Source organism: Lutjanus erythropterus, chromosome 2, assembly GCF_056507025.1.
Source record: "Lutjanus erythropterus isolate fLutEry1 chromosome 2, fLutEry1.hap2, whole genome shotgun sequence".
NCBI lineage: Eukaryota > Metazoa > Chordata > Actinopteri > Lutjaniformes > Lutjanidae > Lutjanus > Lutjanus erythropterus.
The window spans coordinates 26,829,097-26,851,172 of NC_139318.1; the positions used below are offsets into that span (position 1 = coordinate 26,829,097).

The following is a 22,076-nucleotide window of genomic DNA, read 5'->3' on the forward strand; positions in this document are numbered from 1 at the left end:
AATGGCATGAACTATCTTTGGCAATGAATGTTTGAATTATGTATGTAGAACTGAAAAACAAAAACAATGCAGCAGTCAGAAGCAGTCCTTCAAGAATAATGAAATAATTAACTATGTAACATTGCGATATGTATTGTCACAGTCCACTACGGCACAGAGTCATTTTTTTTAATGCAACATCACGATGTTCAATATATTGTTGCATCCCTATTCAATACTTATCATGTGAATGGAAGACTTTCTGAAATAATCCTTCCGCATTTTATGCATTTATGTTTTGTCAGATGCCACAAGCATGTGGTATTGTATACGGCCATTCAGGTGGCATCATTTATAGGTATCATTTGTCTGGAGAAGTTTTGATACCCCAGACAGATGCACTGAGAAATTCAGTCCAGATTATTGCAAATGACAACTAACCAAAATGAAAATATGAGTTTGGTGACGTTACCATGGTGCGCACAAGGATGCCTGACAAAGTGGCCCTTTGCCCTCTTGCTTCAAAGTTTCCCTCTACTGCTTGGTGCTAAAAAAGTATTTGAAAAAAGGAAATAACAGGGGAAATTGGCTGAAACTGGACACATTAGTACACTCAACAACTAAGGCTGACTGAGAAGTCTAATTCTCATCTTTCAGCTTTAAAAACAGAAAACACAGAAATAGGAAATCAGTGGGGGTGTTTGCATAGAGCACAAAAAGGTTTAGACTATCACACATTTTCGAAAGCAAAGAACAGCTTCCACCCCAATAATTTCACGATACATCTACATTATTTATTACCCCTTGCAGGTATATGAGCTCCCACTTAAATGAGTAATGAGACTGTACAAGACAAAGAATGACAGGTCTGAGTGATCTTCCCTTCTGCCTGCGACTGTGAGAATATGAAGCTGGATCGCCCTAAATTAACATAAATGTCTTTGGGTTTGCAGAAAGATGGTGGTGCAAGCTGTTTTGGATTTCATGGTGGCAATGTATGGGTTATATTCAGAGTGTTTCAACTTCAAACTTAAAGCTATCCAACAATAAGTGGGATTAATAAACCAAATTATAGGGCTGAAGTGACTTGTCGACGTAATCAAAGTCACAGATTACTGAAACACATTCTGCATAACGTGTGTTGGTGCGTCACAATGGCTGCGCCCAGACAAAGCATGGATTTCTGCAGAGAATAGTCATCAAAATTCATCATAATCATCTAAAGTATGGGGGTATTTTAGAGAGGAACTGAATGACGTGGTGCTCTGAAAGCTCTGCAAATTGGACATTGCTTAACATTATCTTAGCAGTAGGCTACAACTGCTATGCACTTAAAGTGAAAACACCAGAGCGCTCTGTCAAGTAGGCAGCAACGGCAAGTCAGCATCGTCCTTTTGTCAACACAGAGGCATGATATATTAGTATTATCAACACACACATTTCTGTGAACAGGGTTCAACATTTATGTTCTTTCACTTCCATTTCAGGCAAGTGTGACAGAAATCTACGTGCCCAAAGTCAATTGCCCTTGGTACAAACTGTTTTATGTATTAACAGTTACAAACAACAACAAAGACTTAACTTGTTTGTCATTTTTAATCGAAGACTGTAACATCTATAAAACACCAGAAAATAGTAAAAATGTCCATCCCAGTCTCTTCAAGCCTAAGGTGATATCTTTAAATTTTTAAATGTCTAAAATCCAAAGATATTCAGTTCAATATGATAATAAATTCAGGAAAGTGAGAACGTCTCCTTATTTGTGAGGCTGAAAACAGCATTTTTTGCCATTTTGCATGAAAATCACTTTGTAATAATATTAATAGATTGTCAGGCAAGTGAGTTTCCATATTTATTTGCCCAGCATGGCATTTTACTTGCCCCATGCAAGCATTATTTTTGATGTGTCATGTTAGAAGTAATTTCACACTCTCCACTTCAGGAACAGAGTTGCTATGACATAGGCTACAGTGATTAAATGAATCTGTCTTACAACAATCCTTTTGAATTTTTCTACTTAGGCATTTGACAAATAGTGACATATTTTAAAATTAGTCAGATTTCAACCTTATATAATAGATACTTCTTATCGATAATCTAATATGCTTAATTTTCTTTTTTTCAGGATGATGAGTATTGAAATATTAATAATCTCTAAAATAACAAATTAGTCATTAAGTTTAATTAATTTAATTGATAAAAATGTTAGATTAATGGTAAGGTGCAGTCCTATTTATAAACCCTTTACCGTATATACAGAATTGCAATAAATGTAATCCACGCAGCCTATTTTGATTTCAGAAACCAGTTTGTGTTAAACCAAACCATACAGTCTAACACAGGCACCATTAGCCCCCTAAAAAAAAGAAAAGCCTGAACCACTCTGAGCTATTGCCCTCTCTAAGCTCAGCTCACCCCCTCGGCAGCCATTACTCTTCTATGTTGCAGTTGTTCTGCAAGCTAAGCAGGGACAACAATGGCTACATGTTTACACAGCAAGTGTCCTTATAATTTAGAATCCAGACAGGAATCAATAGTTAGCGTTGTAATTCAGTAAACTAGAGATAGTAGCACAGGATAAACGATATAACAAGCCTGGGAACTTCAGCGATCTAGAGGTGATGCAGCACTAAATGCCATCAATTGCTTCTATACACCTACTACTCTGTGGCTTGCAGGTCTTAAGTGTAATTTTATGCTAACATACCTCACAGCATTTTAACATGCCATTGTCAAACACTGTTTTATATTTCAAGCAAAGCATTGCACACCTTCCAACATTTTGCCATTATACCACTATTACAGCTTTGCCCCCTACAGTTAACTCCTCACCTCTGGGGGGATGTGTACTCATTACGAAGTAAGTCATCATGATTATGAGTTTAAAAATTTGCTGAGCTGCTAGCTAGCTCATTCCAGCTCATCAGCATAACCACATTAGGGAGGAAACCTGTGGGCTGGCAATCTCACACTTCCTCAATATTGCAATCCCAGCAGGCCAAGCATGTCCACATCCATTATGTTGGACCTGAGCCACCAACTAGGCCCTAATATGCTGCCACAAGGCACACCAACGCCATGTGACACCTGAAATTAAATTAATTAGGTTTGCACAACAAACCTGTCGGTCCAATACATCAATCTGCCCTAAACGGGGAAACCAGAATATTTGGCATTATTTATCATAGTGCTGTGCACTGGGCCTTAGCTTTATGTATCCTGGTGGCACTGGCCCAGGACACTGCTCTCTGGACACGCCAATCTGACAATACAAACAATCAACTCAAACAAAAACTCACTGATTTAGCTCAGGGCGCGGGAATCCCTAATTTATTTCCATCCTTAATATATTTACCTCATCTAGAGAAAGGAAACAGATTGTCAGAAGCAGTGGGAAGTAAGATGATTTGGAGCTCAATTCTGCTAAATTGGTTGCTGCCAGTGTGATACATCATGGAGAATTAAGATGCCTCTCCCCCAGCACAGAACTTCGGCAGCCATATTGGCACATCTGTCAAGGGCCCACCCCTGACAGAGACAAATGGACCAATTCTGGCACACGAAGGCTGATCCAAACTGCTAGCAATAACCAAGATGAATAATGAGTCAGCTTGGGCCCCGGCAAAATTCATTTTTAATAATTAGTGTTCCTGCACCTCTCATTTTCTCAGAAAATGAGTGCAGGTACAACTACAGGTTGATACAACACATCAGCAAGACTGGAGGAATATAGATGATGTTGTGTTAAGTTTCCATCATCACAGAGAATGGCTGTGACTACAAATGCAGGGGTGTAAGACAGATGAATCTCTCTCTGTTCTCCCAGGAGGAGGAAATTAATCAAGTCCAGAAAGTACTGTGGCTACGGGAGGCAGTGGAGGAATGTTGCAGGATGAGCACAACAAAGTTCAGAAGATCCTAAGGGTTTGACTCTACTGTAAATCAACACTGTTCTTGTTCTCAAAATAAAGGGAAAAGGGGGAGTATATTTGAAATGTGCAACACAAACTAGAGTCGTGTCACGTAGCTTTGCGTCAGCTGACACCTGTAACACACCAATGCACCATACATACAGGCAGAAGTAGTATTCAAGGTACAGTAGCCAGGATGTGCCAATTGTGGGGGATGAATGTGATAAAATTGCTGCTTTTCTGGACAGCTGACATGTGTCAACTGGCAATGATGTTTGTCATACCTCTGCCGCCAGTGTGTGGGCTTACATAGAAAACAAGAGATGCAGGTGTTTTAATGCTTGTCATACCCTGTCAGTGTGTGTTGCCCTCAAATCCTGGAATCCTGAGAAGAATTGCTCCAACTGGTCGATTTAAAATGGCTCAGTGGTAAATGGCTGCATTTATATGGCGCTTTTATCCAATTTGCTTCTCATTCACCCATTCACACACCAATGGCAGAGAGCTGCCATGCAAGGTGCTGGTCTGATTCATTGGGAGCAATTTGCGGTTCAGTGTCTTGCAAAAGCACACTGTGAAAGTCAATGTTTAGCATACTTTAGCATTTGCTCATTATAGTAAAGCCCCCTAATAGTCGACTAAATCATTAGTCCTAAGAGTCTTAGTCTAGTCAAGTTCTCATTTATCTGTTAGCGGCAGGGAAAAAGAACTACCTCAAACTCCATTTGGGAGCTGTGCCTTGCTGGGGATGAAAGCATCAGGGGATTGTTGCAAGACGGACCCTTTCTCCTGTAACACTGAAGTCACCATGCTAGGACTGACAGAGGACAGTTATTTATTCCTGTGCAAAAAGTGTGAGAAAGAGTATCGTGATTGATTTTTATGATTCCTGAATCTTTTTTTCTCATTGTTGAATAAAAATAAAGAACTACTGCTTAGTCTGTTAGCTCTATGCTAACACATAATGAGAATTTACATTAACTTGCTAATAGAAATTAGCATGTCAATCGCTGCAATATTATCCTAAGTATGTGAAGTAAATTAATCCTCTTGTTAATGACAAGCGTGCTCATACTTTCAGGCATATATTTCCTTTGCTCTGCTTGCAAGACTTAAGAATCACAATACATATTGAATCGGCAGCCAAGTATTGTTATGATATTAAATCAGGAGATAAGTCTATCATCTCAGCCGCAAAGATTATACTGTGCTGACATAAATTAACAAAATGTTCAGTCTCCTTGCTGGTTGTTCTGACACATTCAAAATTACTACCATTAGCATTAAACAGGCATCTTGCTTCGTGCCCCAAAAATATATATTTAAAAATTAAACTAGAATCATAAGCGTGCCACGACTAGTTGACTAATGGGCTGAACAACCATTAGTCAACTAGGAAAATCTTTAGTCGGGGGCAGCCCTAGTAATTTACAGTGCTTTATGAGTTACTATTTTTTAAATTGATAAGCCTAAACACAATATATAGGCTTCCAAATGGCGACTCTGGCAACACTACATCATGTTGGAGCCACTAACAAAAAGGAATTTGTTTGATAAGAATTTAATATTGATGTAATTTGAAGTGACACAAAATTCATCCATAAATGCCAACACAATCAGGCTGCAAAGGTCCTCAGTGACCTTGTGGTTCCATTCAGAGCTTCAGGTTTAGTAATGCCTAAGGTGCCCCTATGTAAACCCTCATTTGGACAAACATCCTTTTCTCTTCAGGGAATCAAGATGTGGAATTCCTCGCATGGGATCCTGATTTGGATCATTTTAAGCTAGGGACATGAATTGCAAGTTAGCATCATCTAACCTGCATATGACTCCAGTGATGAAATCGGTCTATGTCATAACCTGTTTAAGTTTCAAGTTAAAATGCTGATTGTACAGTTCAGTGAAAGGGTTGACACAGCAATTAGTTATAAAATAATAATATAATAATATGCATCACAGCTCCTTTTGAATTTGAGTTCCAGGCATCTGACATAGAGCCTATTTAAACTGGGTGGAAATTTTAAAATATGCCACTATTATCATTATTCTAATGTGCTTTATGTGTCTATTTTACAGAATTATGATTGAATAAAATATTAATGAGACAACTTTTTTTTTTTTTTGGTAAATTAAGTATTTGAATAAAAAAACAGAATAATCAAGAAATTAATTGATCAATTAATCAAAAAAAAAAAGAGATAATCAGATCAATTGCTTAAAAAATAATCATTAGGTGCACCCCCCAACAGCACAGTCTACAGTCCCTCTGGACAGCAGGAAAACCTATTACTTTAAGAGCTTAACCACATTTTAGCAAATGGAGGTTGGAGGTCAGAGGAAACATCAGTTGCAGACTGGGTGCATCAGTTAGTGAAGCAAGAATCAGTGCAAGGTTTGATCATTTGAACAGACTGAACGGACTGTGGTGTTGGTGTACGAAGCGATCAGATGACAGATAGAAGCAAAAAACCACCATGAAGATTCTGTTAATAGCACTGACAACAGCATTTGTATACCTAAGGACCTACTAATGCACCTTTTTAATGGGGTAATGAAAAAACATTGCGATAACTGATACTCCTCCTTCGGAGATTCATATTACTTACAGTCACTTTGTTTGGAAAATCACAGGACGTACTGTTCAGACGATGGTAATGTCAATGGACCGCCTGATAATTGGAAATTAAATTCTACTGTGATTTTCAGCAACCATTCTAAGTATTTCATTCTGGCAGAAATCTGATTTTAACAATTGCTTTGTAGTGTTCATTTGGACGACTAAAATTACGTATCATGATTCATGATACAAAACAAATCCCACAGTGACTTTAATATCCATTATTTGATTGTCTCAAAACAATCAGGAGGAAAACATCATTATTTCCAATAAATCAGATTTCATCAAAAGGAGCACGGCAACATCTCTGGAGCTCTTGTAAAAATCTTTCTGGTCAGAAAAACTCTCAGGAAAACATACGTTAGGGCTGGTATTTTTATCCTCCTCTCGGAGGAGCAGGTCCCTGGATCCCTGTACAGAATTCCCTGTACTTTAGACTCCATGCATGCCCCCTGTACGGCCGTAAAGTCAGGGAGCTTTGCTTTAAAGTCAAGTGCTTCTCATACACAGAGGTCTACCGGGAGCAATCCTCCTCTCGATTCATTACCTCCAGGAGGCAGAGCTCCTTCTGTCGGGCACCATGACAACATGGCATTGCTCTTTTCCCTCCAGCCTTTGTAGGGGGGTGTCAAGCCGTGAGAGACAAAGTGCACTGCCTTCACAAGCACCCAGCCAATTTAAGGTTATATGAATCATAGGGTTTAACATGTCAAGACCAACTAACCAATATGAGAGTCAGAGGCATAGTCACATTTTGAAATCAACCCGAAAAATTGCAGCTCTGAAATCCTGTGGCGTATTTGTTCAAACAACTGTGTGTCTCCAATAAAGATTTATGTTAATGAGATCAATTGCACGACTGCAGAATAATGAATGATTGACATGTTTATCTTAAAAGCTGGAAATACCTCATCAGTGCAGTTTTTAGCCACCAAAAAATTAAGAGAATAACATGATAGATCTGTAGAAGTGCAGACATACAACAGGCGGCTAGCAAGAGCGTGCAGCCGTAGAATTGAGGGTTAATTCAAAGCCAAAACAAACAGCCCTGGCAATCAAGAACAGTGAGTTACCTAATCTTGTTTTGTATCCTCTAAAGTACTAATTAAGTTGGATCAACATAGCAATTGATTGAAAATGACACTTCATTCACTTCATTATGTGAGACATGAGTGGAAAGATTGCTAATGATCACGGGCAACCTCGCTGAAGTGGAATAAAACAGTCAGGCTGAGGGGAAATATAATCCACACGTATCAGACAATCGCAGGCTCGTTCAGAGGCTACAACAGCTTGTCAGGGTGGCTTCCATCCAAACATCCACCACAACGGTTGGATGCAAACAGACAGCAGGAGCTCTACATGTGCAGGGCCTGGAGTCAGTGATAAATGTGAAAAATCATTAAGATGTAGTGCTTTAATAGATATATTATTCATTTGCAAGGATGGAAAGTAAATCAGTACAAATATTTTGTTACTGTACTTAAGTAAAGTACAGATACCCAAAAACTCTGAGTATTTATTCTTCTAAAAACTTTTAACATATACTCCCTACACTTTAACACAAACATCTGTACATTCTGCTGCTTACATTTTCAAAACAGGCTTGTTGCTTAAGTTTTAATGCATGTCAGGGGAATTATTGATTATTTTTAACTTCCCAACATCAAGACTGATTTGAACCTAAATGGATGGGACAATAAGACATTAAAAATGATTTCTTGGTGTATCCATCATATCATGCACGACTGTCACTACAAGATGAAAACAACATGAAATAATTGTATGTTTTGTAAACAAAAAAAAAAAAAAGACATAAAAGACATAAAAATGATGTAAAAGACATGAAAAGGATGTAAAAGACACCATAAAATGGCATAAAAGGCATTACAAGTAAAAGCAAAATGTTAAAAATTTAAAATGAAAGGTACATGAAGAATGTAACAAACCAAAAAATGACATAAAAGACTTAACAAAACAATCATTACGTAACAAGATGAAAACAAAATCAGAGACACAAGACGAAAATGACCTTAAGGGCTTAACAAGACAAAGAAACAACAAACCCCAGAACAAAGCTCATGTAAAAGACATAACGACGAAAACAATGTAAGACACAAGACTAAAATGACCTATAAAGATGTAACAAGACGAAAATGACTTAGACGTAATAATAGGACAAAACTATGTAAAATATGTAACGAGGTGAAAACATAAAAAGACGTACCAACACAAAAAAGCGACGTAAAGTAACAAGTCAACAACATAAAAGATGAAAACAACAAAACAAGATGAAACAGACAGACTCAACTGTGAAGAAAAGGCAAGGTTCATTTAGTTTTGCAGAGAAACTGCCGGTAGAAGTGTCCTTCAGGGAGTTACTTTGTCCTTTTATACTTTGTGTACGTTTCAGAGCCTGTACTTTTTCACTTTTATTTGAGTGAAGACGTGTAATCAGCACTTCTACTTCTACCCGAGTCTTTTTGTACACAAGTACCTGTACTTCTACTTGAGTAAATAATGTTTGTTCTTTTGCCTCCACTGTTCACTTGTGGACTCAGAACATCATCATATCATCTGAACATGTGCTCTTGACTGCATTTTTAATTTCTCCAGCTACTCACAGTTATCTTTTTTTCTCCAAGCAAAATCATAAATTCTCACAGCGAGCACAGCAAGAACATCAATCTTTCATTAGGCCTAATTGCTTCATATCAGTCTGGAATGACATGCGAGTAATTCAGGGACTTGAAGAAATCTCATAATGCTGTGAAAATAAAAATCGAGTGTAGAGAAGACGACTATCTTCAGGGCGTTAATCTATATTTTCCTACATCTAATGCCGTTATTTCTTTGCTCGCTTTTTCTTTTTTGTTTTTCATTCTACACACTGTTAGAGGGGATCAGGCATAATGCCTCTGCAAACGCACATTAAGGTACTCCAACTGTTGTGCTGTAATTAAACTAGAACAACAAATCAACAAGAGTGCAATCAAAAGCAAACTACTGCCTATATTGGCTAAAAACGTAAAACTATACCGATAAAGGAAGCCAGAGAGAAACTAACAGGGAAAATGTGAAAACCTGCAGAGATATAAAAAGGGGGAAAATGATGCATAGCCCTGTTCCTGTGGGAGTGTTATAGGGAGTATGATATCATCCCTCTTATGAAAAATGCCTCCACGCACATGCACACACACATACACAGACAGACACACACACACACACACACACACACACACACACACACACACACACACACAGCATGCCTTAAATAACTTTTAATCATATTTCAGGGTGTAGGTTTCGAGGCTACTTACATTGAGGTTCATAACCAAAGCACACAGGAAGGTGACGTGTCATGGGATGATAAGAGCTCTCATTACACCGTGTGCTTCGTTCCTCAGTGCATTCAACTAATGTGTTAAATATAAGGCCTTCACAATCTTTATTATCATGAACACTATGGAATATATTTTGACACCAAGGATATCAAGATCATTATGTTAAGGCTACAATTTAGGATTATTGTCATTATCAATTAAAAAATGTGAGTATGAAGGGTTGTGGTGATGGATGGATGTGTAATGTGTCTGACTTTGACACTGCAGACTGGGGTTTCATCCCCCGTCTCCTACAGCTGTGCAATAACTAAATATTATCTTTTATCAGCGACAAAAATGAGCTCCTCAAGTTTATGTTTTAGATGTGTTTGATGTAATGCATAACAGTGAAACAGAGATCACTGCATTAAACCAACATACTGTAACTGCCGTGTGTAAATTTTCCAAGAATCTTTTTTTTAAAAAGGCACTGAATTGAAAATGTATTTACATATACATGGATTAATCTGCCAGTTTCTCTCCCAATAAATAGTCAATAGTTAGTCTATAAAATGGCAAAATCTTGAGAAAAATGCTCATCACAATTTTCCCAATCCCAAAGTCACATCTTCAAACTGCTTCTTGTGTCAAACAAGTCGTCAAAAACCCAGAGACTCTTCATTTACTATCATAAATGTAGATGTTGGATACAGCAAATGTTTGACATTTTTGCTTTAAAAAATTCTGATTAATTAAAAAAAACATTAATGATAAACCCTGTCCAGCTCTACATTACAGGATGTCAAAACTAAAACCATTATGTCATGCATTACCAAAAGTTTAAAACATTATATAAACTTAGAAATCAATGTGGCAATTGTTTATATTTTCTCAACATTATTTCAACTGGCGCTGTGTATTGGAAAGAATCTGGCAACAATATCACAATACAATATATTACAACAGTTTAAGCAAAGTGATATACTGCTAGTCTTTAAGTTTAGGAAACCTGTCGTTTTAGAGAGAGAGTGTGTGTGTGTGCAAAATCTAAAAAAGTTAACATTTTAAATTTAAAAAAACAAAACCTACCAGTAAAGATGGATAACATGACTGGTATTTTGCAGTTGGGGGGTTTAAACAGAACACAAAATGAATCACCGCCATGAATCATGGCCTGTATCAAGATATGATATGATATAATGTGAATCGTTACAGTAGCACAAAACATAATATTACAATACTCAAATAACATTTTCCCACACCAGTAATTACAGCATAGGCTGAACTTTCACGGCTGAAAATTTCATCAAAACAAAATTAGGGATTTGAGAAACTTTCTTAATTGTTACTTGTATTTGCTGCTGCTCCAGTTCCTGAGACTTGTATTGTTCCACATTCTTCAAACAGCAGGATACAGGGTGATGGGTGTGGGAAGTATGTGAGAAACAATGGGCGACATGCTCACGTATATATTATGTAGTCTATATGCATCTTGCTCTTTTAGAGCCGACGTCTATTTTACAGCAGTACCTTTTAGCTTTGGGCTAACCCTACTGTGTGCATTCCTTTTACACTCGCTTGCACAGCAAATGCCCTTAATAACCATTTAGCTGCTAAGGCACGCTTGTCTGTTCCCCATTCACAGCCTTAGCCACTAATTACCTTTCCAAAGCAATGGACATTTCTGTGTTCCCTCAATGCTTCCCTTTTTCTCAGTACAATCAGCCAGCTGCCTTCACCGGTAGGAATTAGTGCTCTGCACGGGCCTGAAATGAATGTCCAGAATCAGCCATCAGCCAGTACCCTGACCTAGTGTTTGTGAATTTTTTGCCCACTCTCTGTTTACTGAGAAAAAAAAATATTAAGAGATCTTATTTTCTCCCTACCTGTCTCTCACTAAACATGCCTGCCTACACAAACACAACATACAGAACATAATATTCTGTAAAATAAAAGACATATGACGCTAAAATTGAACAGACCAAAGAGATGTAAAAGGTCTGAATCAAGCCTGTTGTACACACAACATGTTTTTTTCCACACAACAGCAGCACCAAAGACAAAATCTTCCATCAATATAATAATTCTCAGAGCTGTGATTCACTCAAAAAGCTGAGGAACCAAGTTAGTTATTTGCTAGGTGATGTTTTTGGACCCTGGAACCTGTAAATATTTATTTATTTTTTTTTTTTTTACAGACTGCTCCTCACTTTCAGAGCTCTTCCAATGAGGTGCCCTCGATCAAAGCACATAACCCCCATTTCCCACCGGACCTGCTCAATGGCCAACCGAGGGCTGTGTTTGTACAAGGGTGTGAATGTGTGTAGCTGAATGTGAAGCAATGCTGTGAAAGAACATTGATGTGTGCTTATCAGAACCCTTCCCAGCCAAAAAAAAAAAAAAAACACATCTCTTGCTCTGCAAACACGTGCCTGAACATTTAAAAAAAGAATCACATGTACATAAAGGAATTTACAACACAGAGGGAGTGTCTCTCTTATTAATTTCCCCTTTTTCATGATCAACAATATTTAATTTATAAGTGAGGGGATGCAAAACTAGTTTGCTGCATGAATATTGTAAAGCACTGCATGTTGGTACTCTTAAGAGTGATAGAATATAGTTAAAATGATCACTTCTATATAAACTGTATTCAAAATGCTTTCCACACTTAAAAAAAAAGGTTGTTGACATACATATCAACAAATTATCAGATTTGCAGAATTTGTTTTTGCAGACTTTGAAAAAAAAAAAAAAACTTTCTACAGCTTATAACTCGGGTGCTGTTGCTGCCCCTTTCAGACTTCAGTGCACAGAATTTACACATCAATTTTCTACTTTCATTTGAAAAATACACCCCAACTGTACTGTCCCAATACACAAATGCAAACACATGCTGGTCTGATAATATTTACAAGCATAAAAGTGCTCATAATGAATCATCCATTAGCGCGTACATGTGACTGTCCATTCTGGGTTGCCATATCCATCTAATTTTTCTAGCCTAAATTCCCAGAAGCACTTACTATGGCATTAAAAGCATCAATAACACAGGCAGGAATTTTAAAAATACTAAAGGAGCTAGGTTTTAACAGCTAGGCCTATTGCATTTCTGATATATGCTTCATATACATCAATACAAATGGAGGTTTGCTGAAGACGACTGCAAACTGCACAACTAAATATGCCATATTGGAGGCAGTGTTCATTTTAATAAGACATTTAGTTTTTGTCTTACTAGTTTACTAAAAATTGTGTTTATTTACTGTCACATTTGAGTCTTGTTTTTGTTTTGTTTCAGTCACAATTTTATCAGAGTTGTCATCATTTTCATCAGTGTTTTAGTCCATGTTTTAATCAATAGTCTAGTCATCATTTTAGTCAATGCTATAATTGTCATCCATTTCATGATACTGTAATGGATTTTACTGAAAGGTATTTCAGGAAAGTGTCCACGGGTCATCTTTCCTCTTTCTTTTCTTCCCACCTGACAGGCTGCTGGTGAAGATGATGCACACGTTAGATTTATTAGTGTTTACTGTGATTTAACATCCTCTGTAACACAGCCAACTATTTGGTCTCATCTCGTTGTAAATATTTTTTTTTCATTTAAACCGTCGTCACAATTTAGCAATGAAATAAAAAGATGTCTGTGAATGCTTATCGTCAAGATTTTCAATGACAAAATTAACACTGACTGGAGGCCATAATGGTCCTTGACCTTTGGATTATCCCGTGACTTTTGTATTTAACTATCACGTGTTGAAGTAGAGTAGTGTTCTCAATTAATTGCAAGGTTTCTTTTATTAAATTTCATGCACATTAATTGATCATTATGCATAATCCTCTCAATTTGTAAGCTTGATTCATACCTGACAATAAATTAATCATTTGTGGTCAACCACATTTGGCTACAACATAATCTGAACTCACTTTGCCGTACATCAGTGTTCTTTTCTCTCCAGTGCATTAGTTTAATTAGAGTTATGACCAGCAATGAAATCATACAGTACAGGTATACTAGAATATGAACGTTAAATGCCTGATTCAGCTCTTTCTGGTTCCTGCAGTGACAAGGGAATAAGGGTTGCTGGAAAACTGGTCGAGAGAAAGAGGAAAATGATGGGCAAGATGAAGCAGGGGTGAGCAAGTCAAAGAAATACATTTCCCCTCCTGCTGAGAGCTCCAATCTGTGCACAAATGAGAGCGTACCTGAATAAGACCAATAGGGGTCACCAGCTGCCCTCCTCTCCCTCATTACGCCTGTGCTCCCATGGTGCCCATCTCCAGCATGGTGAGGTTGGCCACCTGATGCAACTGCGGGAGACAGAGGGAAGAAAAGTTTAATTTGCAACCTGAACAAATAAACAAATATAGCAACTTATCCAGTTTTCAAATATCATAAAAAAAACATGGCGACATAATGAAAAAATTATAAACGGAATAAAAAAAAAAAAAAAAAAAAAGATTCTCATTAAATTTTGTTTAATGAATACAAAGTTCAATCTCCTTAGGGATTCAGTTTGTGTTTTGAACAAACAAGATTTAGGTCGGACCCCAGTGTTTAGTGCCAATGCAGAGGGCAGTGTGCCTTTAATGCAGCTTAACAAAATGTGAGGGTGTGAAGGGTTAGGGTGATGGAGGAGTGAGTGTATAATGTGTCCAACTTCGACACTGCAGACTGAGGTTTCATCCCCTGCCTGGTAGGACCTAGCAATTACTCAATGCTATGTTTATCACCATCCAAAATGAGTTCTTTAAGGTCTCATTGTAGATGTGTTTGATGAAATGCATCACAGCAGAGCAGAGATCATTACAGTGAACCAGCAGTTTGCATATTTTATTTGCAATTCTGCTAATTGATGTGCTGATATAGCCTATGTTGATTATGGAAAAATGGTCCTCCTAATGTTGTGATATAGACTTATAGTTCACCTCAAAATAAAATATACATAAGTTGTTTTTCCTCTGGCCTGTAGTGCTGTTCATCCACCAAGACATTTTTGGTGTGAGTTTGCAAGTTTATTTGCCTTTACCCACCTAGGTCGTTATATCCACATTAGTGATGACTATTAATCAAAAATCCACAGGGGCATTTGGTAAAAAATATTGGGATATTTGCTTTTGTCCAGCAATCGACAGCAAAGCATAATGTTCTAATAAATATATACTATTTTCGATAAAATTTGCATGTCAAGATAAATATTTTATATCATGGCATAGCCTAAAAATATTAAGGTATTATTTTTAAGCCATATTGCCCAGCCCTAGTAAGCACTACCTACTTTCTACCATTAAAAGAAAGTAGTTCTTAGTTTATGTATTTATACCAGCTTATGGTGCTCAAAGCACTAAAAAAAGAAGTTTCATCTATCAAAGATTCCAGCTATAATACCTCTATGCTTGACTTTAACAGAAACATTCTCCCAAATTTTAGCTGTTGCAGCTCCTCTCAGGACTGGTAACTCTAAGAGGTGACAGTGAATGAAACATTTACCAAGAAATAATTTAACAAGAATAATTTTTACCCAGTATATTCAGGTCCCTCTGTCAGCCTGGCTATTCTGACAAATTCCAGTTTCTTGAATGTCTCAGCCTCACAAACTGTACTGGTGAAAACAGAAGCAGGAGCAACACTGGTGACTGTATGTACCAGGGAAAAAAAAACAACCTTGCTTTCAGCCCAGGTGCCATCATTTGACACAAAGCCTTAATGGGTGGTAATGATCATCACCATCAGGGTTCTGCATAAAACAAGAGGAAGTTCTCCTGCAGTCCCCGTGATGCTTCTTGCTCTCTTACAGCTACAATCAATCAAATCCGTTACAGCAGCTGGCCCGGGAAAAAAAAAACTGAATAGACTGGACAGTCAATATGTTTGCAATATATGTACGGATATAATAATGCCACAACAGCCTCCCTGCTAAGCTTCCATGTGAAAACTTAATTTAGTAAAATGCAGACAGCCTATGTTACCCAGAGTGCAGACAATCAGTCCCATGTCTTCTGGGCACAAATGTCTCTTTAGCTTCTTGGGGAAAATTGCCCGAAAGAAATCAAACATCGTCAACAGAATTACAGTGAACGCTGGAGGCACAAATTGTCCTTAAGCACACACACTCTCTAGAGCATGTATAGTCTCAGACTTGCAATAATCAAACTCATTGGGGAAAATATGCCCTCGCAACGGATGCAGCCTGTGCCTGCAGAGAAGAGAATGTCTAGCTGAAGCCATTGTCAATCAGGTGCACAGGCAAAACAAGAGAGTTCTGTGTTGCTTTAAGGAGTCAAAACCCACTGTGGCATTCAAAACCTGGAGACGTATTGGCTAATATTGGTTCCCCGTTGCTAGAAGGATGCAAACAATTGGGTACGCAGATTGTTTCTGTGTAAAAGGGAATGGCAGGAAAAACTAAAACAAAAGCAAAGATGACAATCTGCCAGACTCAAAATGGAGGCAGCAATCACCGCTCCGTGCTACATTTCAGCTCTTGAATCCATTTAGATTTACTGGAGGTTTTTTTTTGAACAACTGGTTACACATTCTGCTCATTACTGTGTTCAGAGTTTAAAAACTCTTCACACAGTTTCTTTTACAAACATGCAGCTTGGCACGAAAGTTAATATCACATCCAAAATGCACTAAAACCACCAGAATAGTCTGTTCATGAGTTTTTCACAGCATCAGTTCATTCTAACACAACATTAGCAAAGGAACAGGAACATTTTAGCATTCAGAACGTAACCACCTAAAAACATGGACAACGTGTAGGGCCGTAATTTAATCGAAATACAATCAGAATATGACAATATCCAAATTACAGAAGGTCCATTTACTGAAGGTAAAATGTGTAGCAAACAGTATTATAATGAAGTACAGTAGTGCTGCAGAGACGCCCTAGCCCATAAATCTGGTTCTCCAGATGTAAGAAAACGTTTGTTTGGTAGAGATCCCAAACATCATCATGATTTTAGTCTTGTTTTTTCCAGTGAAAATGAAAACTGTGATCATTCCAACTAATCATGAATCATCGCAATATCTGTTGAAATAATTACAATATGTTTTTTTGACCACATCATGCAGCCCTAACATGTTGCAGTACATAAAATATAGTAAAAACTAATCATTTTGATTCATTTTATTAGAAAAAAGTAAAAATTCTGATTTCACCTTCTCAAACGTGAATATTTTCTGGTCTCTTTAGTCCTCTATGACAGTACACTGAATATATTTGTGTTGTGGACAAAAGACATTTTAAGGACATTATCTTGGACTTTGGGAAACACTGATCAACATTTTTCACCATTTTATTGATCAGTCACCTGTCTAATCTAGCTAACAAATCACAACAATGATCAACATATTAATCAAAGAAAATAATCATTAGTTGCAGGTACAGTGTTCAGCGACTTTTTCTGTACCAGCACTGTGTGCAGGTTGATATAATAAAAAAAGACAAAAAATTATCCTATTTTGGGTGCCTAGGACTGTTTTTCTTTTTGCTGTAGAGGTACCGAGTATCAGTTTTTAATACTATTATTGTACTGAAGTTCAAAATTTTGGCATCCTGACAATCCTAATACAAATATTACATGATTTACAAAGGATTATCTATCGGTATAGACACAGATTATGCTTGGTTTATGGATTTTCCCACAAGATTACTCATTTTCCACATTATAATGGTATACATGCAGTGATGCTTCATGACACAGTTACCACAACAACTACTGTATGTCACACATGTTAGCAGTCTCATGAGGTTAAAGGTAACTTAGGAACAACAGCAGAAGTCCCTGGACTGTAACCACCTTTACATAGCGGGTTGTAACGGCTTGATCAGCATCTGCACACATCAAATACACACACACACACACACACACCTCCAGCCACTTAAGACAAGCTCAGCTCTTACTAATAGTTGCATCATTACCGGGGATTAATTAAACTAAGCACTACATCAAGCCAAGTCTTTCATTGCACTTAAAGGCAGTGCACTGCCGTCTCCACTATGGTATGAACCACTTACACAGTGTTTTCCAAATCAAATTCATTGCTTGCAGGGAGGTCACAGAGGCTACATGGGTGAAGTCATAAATAGCTTTGTTATCATCATCACATGTATCGATTCACTGCAGGGAAACATGGGTTAAACATGGAGTGTGAAAACGGAGAGGGAGGGAGCCTCTGTGGCGCAGACTTGGAGCATATTTGGAGGCAGGTTGTGAAACAGGAGGGCTACACCGTCTTTGATCAGAGAGCATAGGAGACAGCACCATGTCAACAGTTTACACTCATCCATGTCAGCCGTCCCCTGTGGGCAAAGGATTAAAGCCACAGCATCTCTGATAGAGCCGAGCAGACAACAGTCTGTGTGCCGGGCCTGAAGGAGGCTGAGGAGAGCCGTGCTGCACTCAGACCTTCATAAATCTTAAATCTAGAAAACACGAGTGCATAGCAATTATGTAGGTTAACCACTAATTTGAATGAGATGTTCTATACGGAGAGTTTGGCCTAAGAGGTATTTTTACATTTAAGCTTTGTGGAATTTTGCCTAATTTTCCACATCTGAGAGTGTTTTTTAGGAAGCTCGGAGGAAATAAAAGGCTTCAAAAAGGCACCTACAGAATAACACCTTGTACAATATCTAGGCATACAAAATCATTTTCCCTTTTTTCATTGCCCCGAGGGCAGTTAAATCATCTACACCACCATTAAGCCCTGCTATTTGTTCCATAATATCACTCTCAACAACAAGCCTAGAGCCCCTGAGAGCCCTTGAAAAACAGCAGCCTAACAACAACCACAGGAGCGTTTAACGTGCATTAGTCATTGGGGGCTAGAGTTAAAATATCAATCTCATCACCGACGTAAGCGTCAGGTATGTGAGGGACAGCCGGGCCAGCACGTCCATGTCACCAGGAGGATTATTTGGGAATGGATTAAGCTATCAAATGCATCCTGAGCAACAACGTCCATGTAATTTAGGTAAACAAAGAGTAGCAGAGTGATGGTGTATGTGAGGAGGTGATAAGCAAAATAAACATCTAAATTATACATGATGTGCTGTTATTAAGGTATTTTAAGCTCACTGTTGCTAGGGTTGGTAGATTTTAGTCATTTTTATCAACAGATTGCACTTGATATAGTCAGTTCTAGATTCATTAAACATGACATGTGACCAAAATACATCAAATGAAATACAAATATTTTTTAGGTCGCTGTCCTAATTGTGCGTTACCACTTTCTGAAAGAAAATGCAGGCATGCATAACAATGCAAAAACACCCTCATACTTTTCCACCAAAATAGCTTAGCCTATTACCAATACAGTGTGACAACATTTGATTCCACTCACAAATGTGATTCAAGCAAAAAGTGAACAACTCTAACTGCACAGCAAAACTGCATCAAGTGACAATAGATCATTGATGAAATGCTGAAAATGGAAAATAGAACACCAGAAATGCAACACCAGGCCTAAAAATAGAACAATAGGCCTGTTTTCATGATATCCAGTGGTTCTGAATAACTAGCAAAGCCACATGGTCAGAGGATAGTCAGATGTGTAGATCTGTGGCTGAGTTCATCCCCACCTTCAGGTTCTCCAGAAATAGCTGTATTCCCAAGTTTCCCAAGTAGGCAATTATTTTACCCACAATAAATAGGAAGAACTTGTGTCATTATATTTCAATATCTCTTCAATCATAATCCTGAGAATAAGAACAGTGATAATTAAAATTAATCTAATTTCCACCCTATTTCATAGATAAACAGATGCCTGATAAGAACAATACTGGATCACAAATTCATAAGGTTTGCTAAGACACACATTAATTTAAACACTGCGTCAACCTTTCTCCCTGAACTAGAGAATCAGTACTTTTACTTAAGTGCCTGACTTAGAACTTAAAATGGACATGACTTAGCAGTGGAGTTAAGATAATCAATAGCAAATGTATTTTTGCCTCTATGTGGGGCAAGTAAAATAATTTTTAAAAAATTACATTTATTGACTGTAACAATAGTTACATTCTGTTGTGTCTTTGTCTAAATTACTCCCCACACTTTAGACGATCACAGGTAAATCATAGGACTAAGGCATGATTGTGAGCAGCTTGTTCTCCAGGTGCGCCAACGCAGCTTATGCATATCGATGTATTTCCATAATCAATTACGTCGACAAATTACCCCACCCTTAGTAATAACAACTGTAAAAAAATAAAGATTAATTAGGCTCATACAAAAGGAGCCATCAATTAATCTACCGTAATTTCCGGACTATAAGCCGCGACTTTTGTCACACGCTTTCAACCCTGCGGCTTATGTAATGATGCGGCTAATTTATGCATTTTTTCTAACGGCCGCCAGGGGCGCTCGAGCAGAAAAGGTAAGAGTGAGACAGGTGGAATATATGTGTCGAGGAAGACGCAAGTTTAATGTAACTTCGCTGTGCTACCGTGTTGCTGCTATGTTACTGCCGCGTCTCAGTGACTTTTACCGGTATGTTTTTTTAACCAGCCCTTTTAGTGCTGTGTTACTACCGTATTGCTGCTGTGTTACTGCCGCGTCACAGGCACTGTTTGGAAAGAAAAGCTAAGGTATATTACTAAAACTTTGAAAACTCTTTCTGTGTACCGTCTTTCTTTGTAAATATCTCATGTTTCAATGTGGGCACATGCGGCTTATAGACAGGTGCGGCTTATGTATGTACAAAATGTTTTTTCCTTTAAAAATGTACTGGATGAGGCTTATAATCAGGTGCGCTCTATAGTCCAGAAATTACGGTAATATATTTAAATATGCTTAGAAAGCATTTGACTTTAAGGGATAAAACTGTTGATATTCTGTATTTTATTTTCATCAGCAAATTGCATGAAAACACAAAAACCAACAATAAAAAAAAATCTCTCAATGCTTTCATTCTTTCCCTGCTGAAGACAGAAATGTTTAAAAACAGGTCTAGAATACACAAAAAGGCTAAATAACTTCCTAAAACAGCTGGGCACTGTCATTTTTTAGCAAACATTACTCAACCACAGGCACAGCTAGTGTAACAGTGCTGGGGTCTATTTTCAGCCATGAGTGTTAGAGAATAATTACCGTGGCAGGATGGTGTATGAGGAACTGACACAATACAAAGCCTGTGTTAATGGCAATATAGAAACAGTGTCACAAAGGAACAACAGTGTGTCTCAGTAATGTGTCTTTTGGACAAAAATTGAGATTAATGGCACAGAGGAATAAGTAATATTAGACTTTGGATCAATTCATTATTGGTTTTGGTGTTCTCATGGGATTTGTTGACCTCTACAAAATATAGAATGTCAACATCCTTTGAGGGTAACAGGATAATCATAGTATTCTGTGTTTTATACACACTTTTATAACATCTTTAACTGGGAATGACGCATGGCAGCCGAACAGCTGAAGTCCCTATTAGCCACACACCACTGGTGTTACTTTTTGTTGCTAAAAGCCATTATCACCAAGGAAAGTTCAGTTTATTTAAACTTAATTATCAAGTGAAAGACAACTTAGTTCACCTACACTCTTTTAGCGACGTATTATGTGTCCTGACACTACTTCACCAGTCAAACCAGATGCTCAAAATAATTTTAAAAAAAGTGAAAAATAACTCAGCAACACCAGCGTCCTCCTTTAAGTGTTTCACCACATCACTTTCAGATGTCTAATGAAGGCGATGTGGCAAAACATGTGTTTGAATAAAGTGAATACTTTTCCAACACGTCAGTCAGCATATTTTTTTTTCTTTCACATCCTCCTCCAGCAGCAGCCTGCTTTACATTCAGACAGTTACATACATACACAGACACTTCGAAAGTCGTTATTGAGGGCGAGGGAAGCACATCTCATTCACTTCATCCCCATACCCATTTTCTCAGCTCGTCCTTTAATTAGAGGGAGAGCGGCGGCATATCATTAAATGTACTAATTAGACAAACTACAGCTTAAACAACTTTTACATTATTCCATCATACTAAACAGACGTGAGCTGCGTTTTTTATACACATTGTGAGTGTATAAAAAGGGCAGAGCCTTGATGCAAAATTGCTATGTATATAAGGAACAAATGTGCATGTGGAGGGAGACAGCTGCTGTCTGTACAGTCTCATCTGCAATGCATGGAGTCAACTGTCAAACGCAAGGACATCTGCTGAGCTTTCCATTTAGGTGAATCGCTAATTAGAGCCAGACAGATATATTGGTCGGTTGATATCATCA

The 22,076-nt window shown here is 37.8% G+C and overlaps 1 protein-coding gene across 2 annotated transcripts in view; it reads right to left on the reverse strand.

The window, feature by feature from the left end:
- ca16b (carbonic anhydrase XVI b) overlaps positions 1-22,076 on the reverse strand; it is a 143,179-nt gene that overhangs the window by 99,690 nt on the left and 21,413 nt on the right. For both annotated transcript variants that reach the window (XM_084735435.1, XM_084735426.1), the window contains exon 2: positions 14,043-14,147. In XM_084735435.1, coding sequence (XP_084591561.1) covers positions 14,043-14,147 — 105 coding nt within the window. The remainder of the gene's footprint in view (positions 1-14,042; positions 14,148-22,076) is intronic.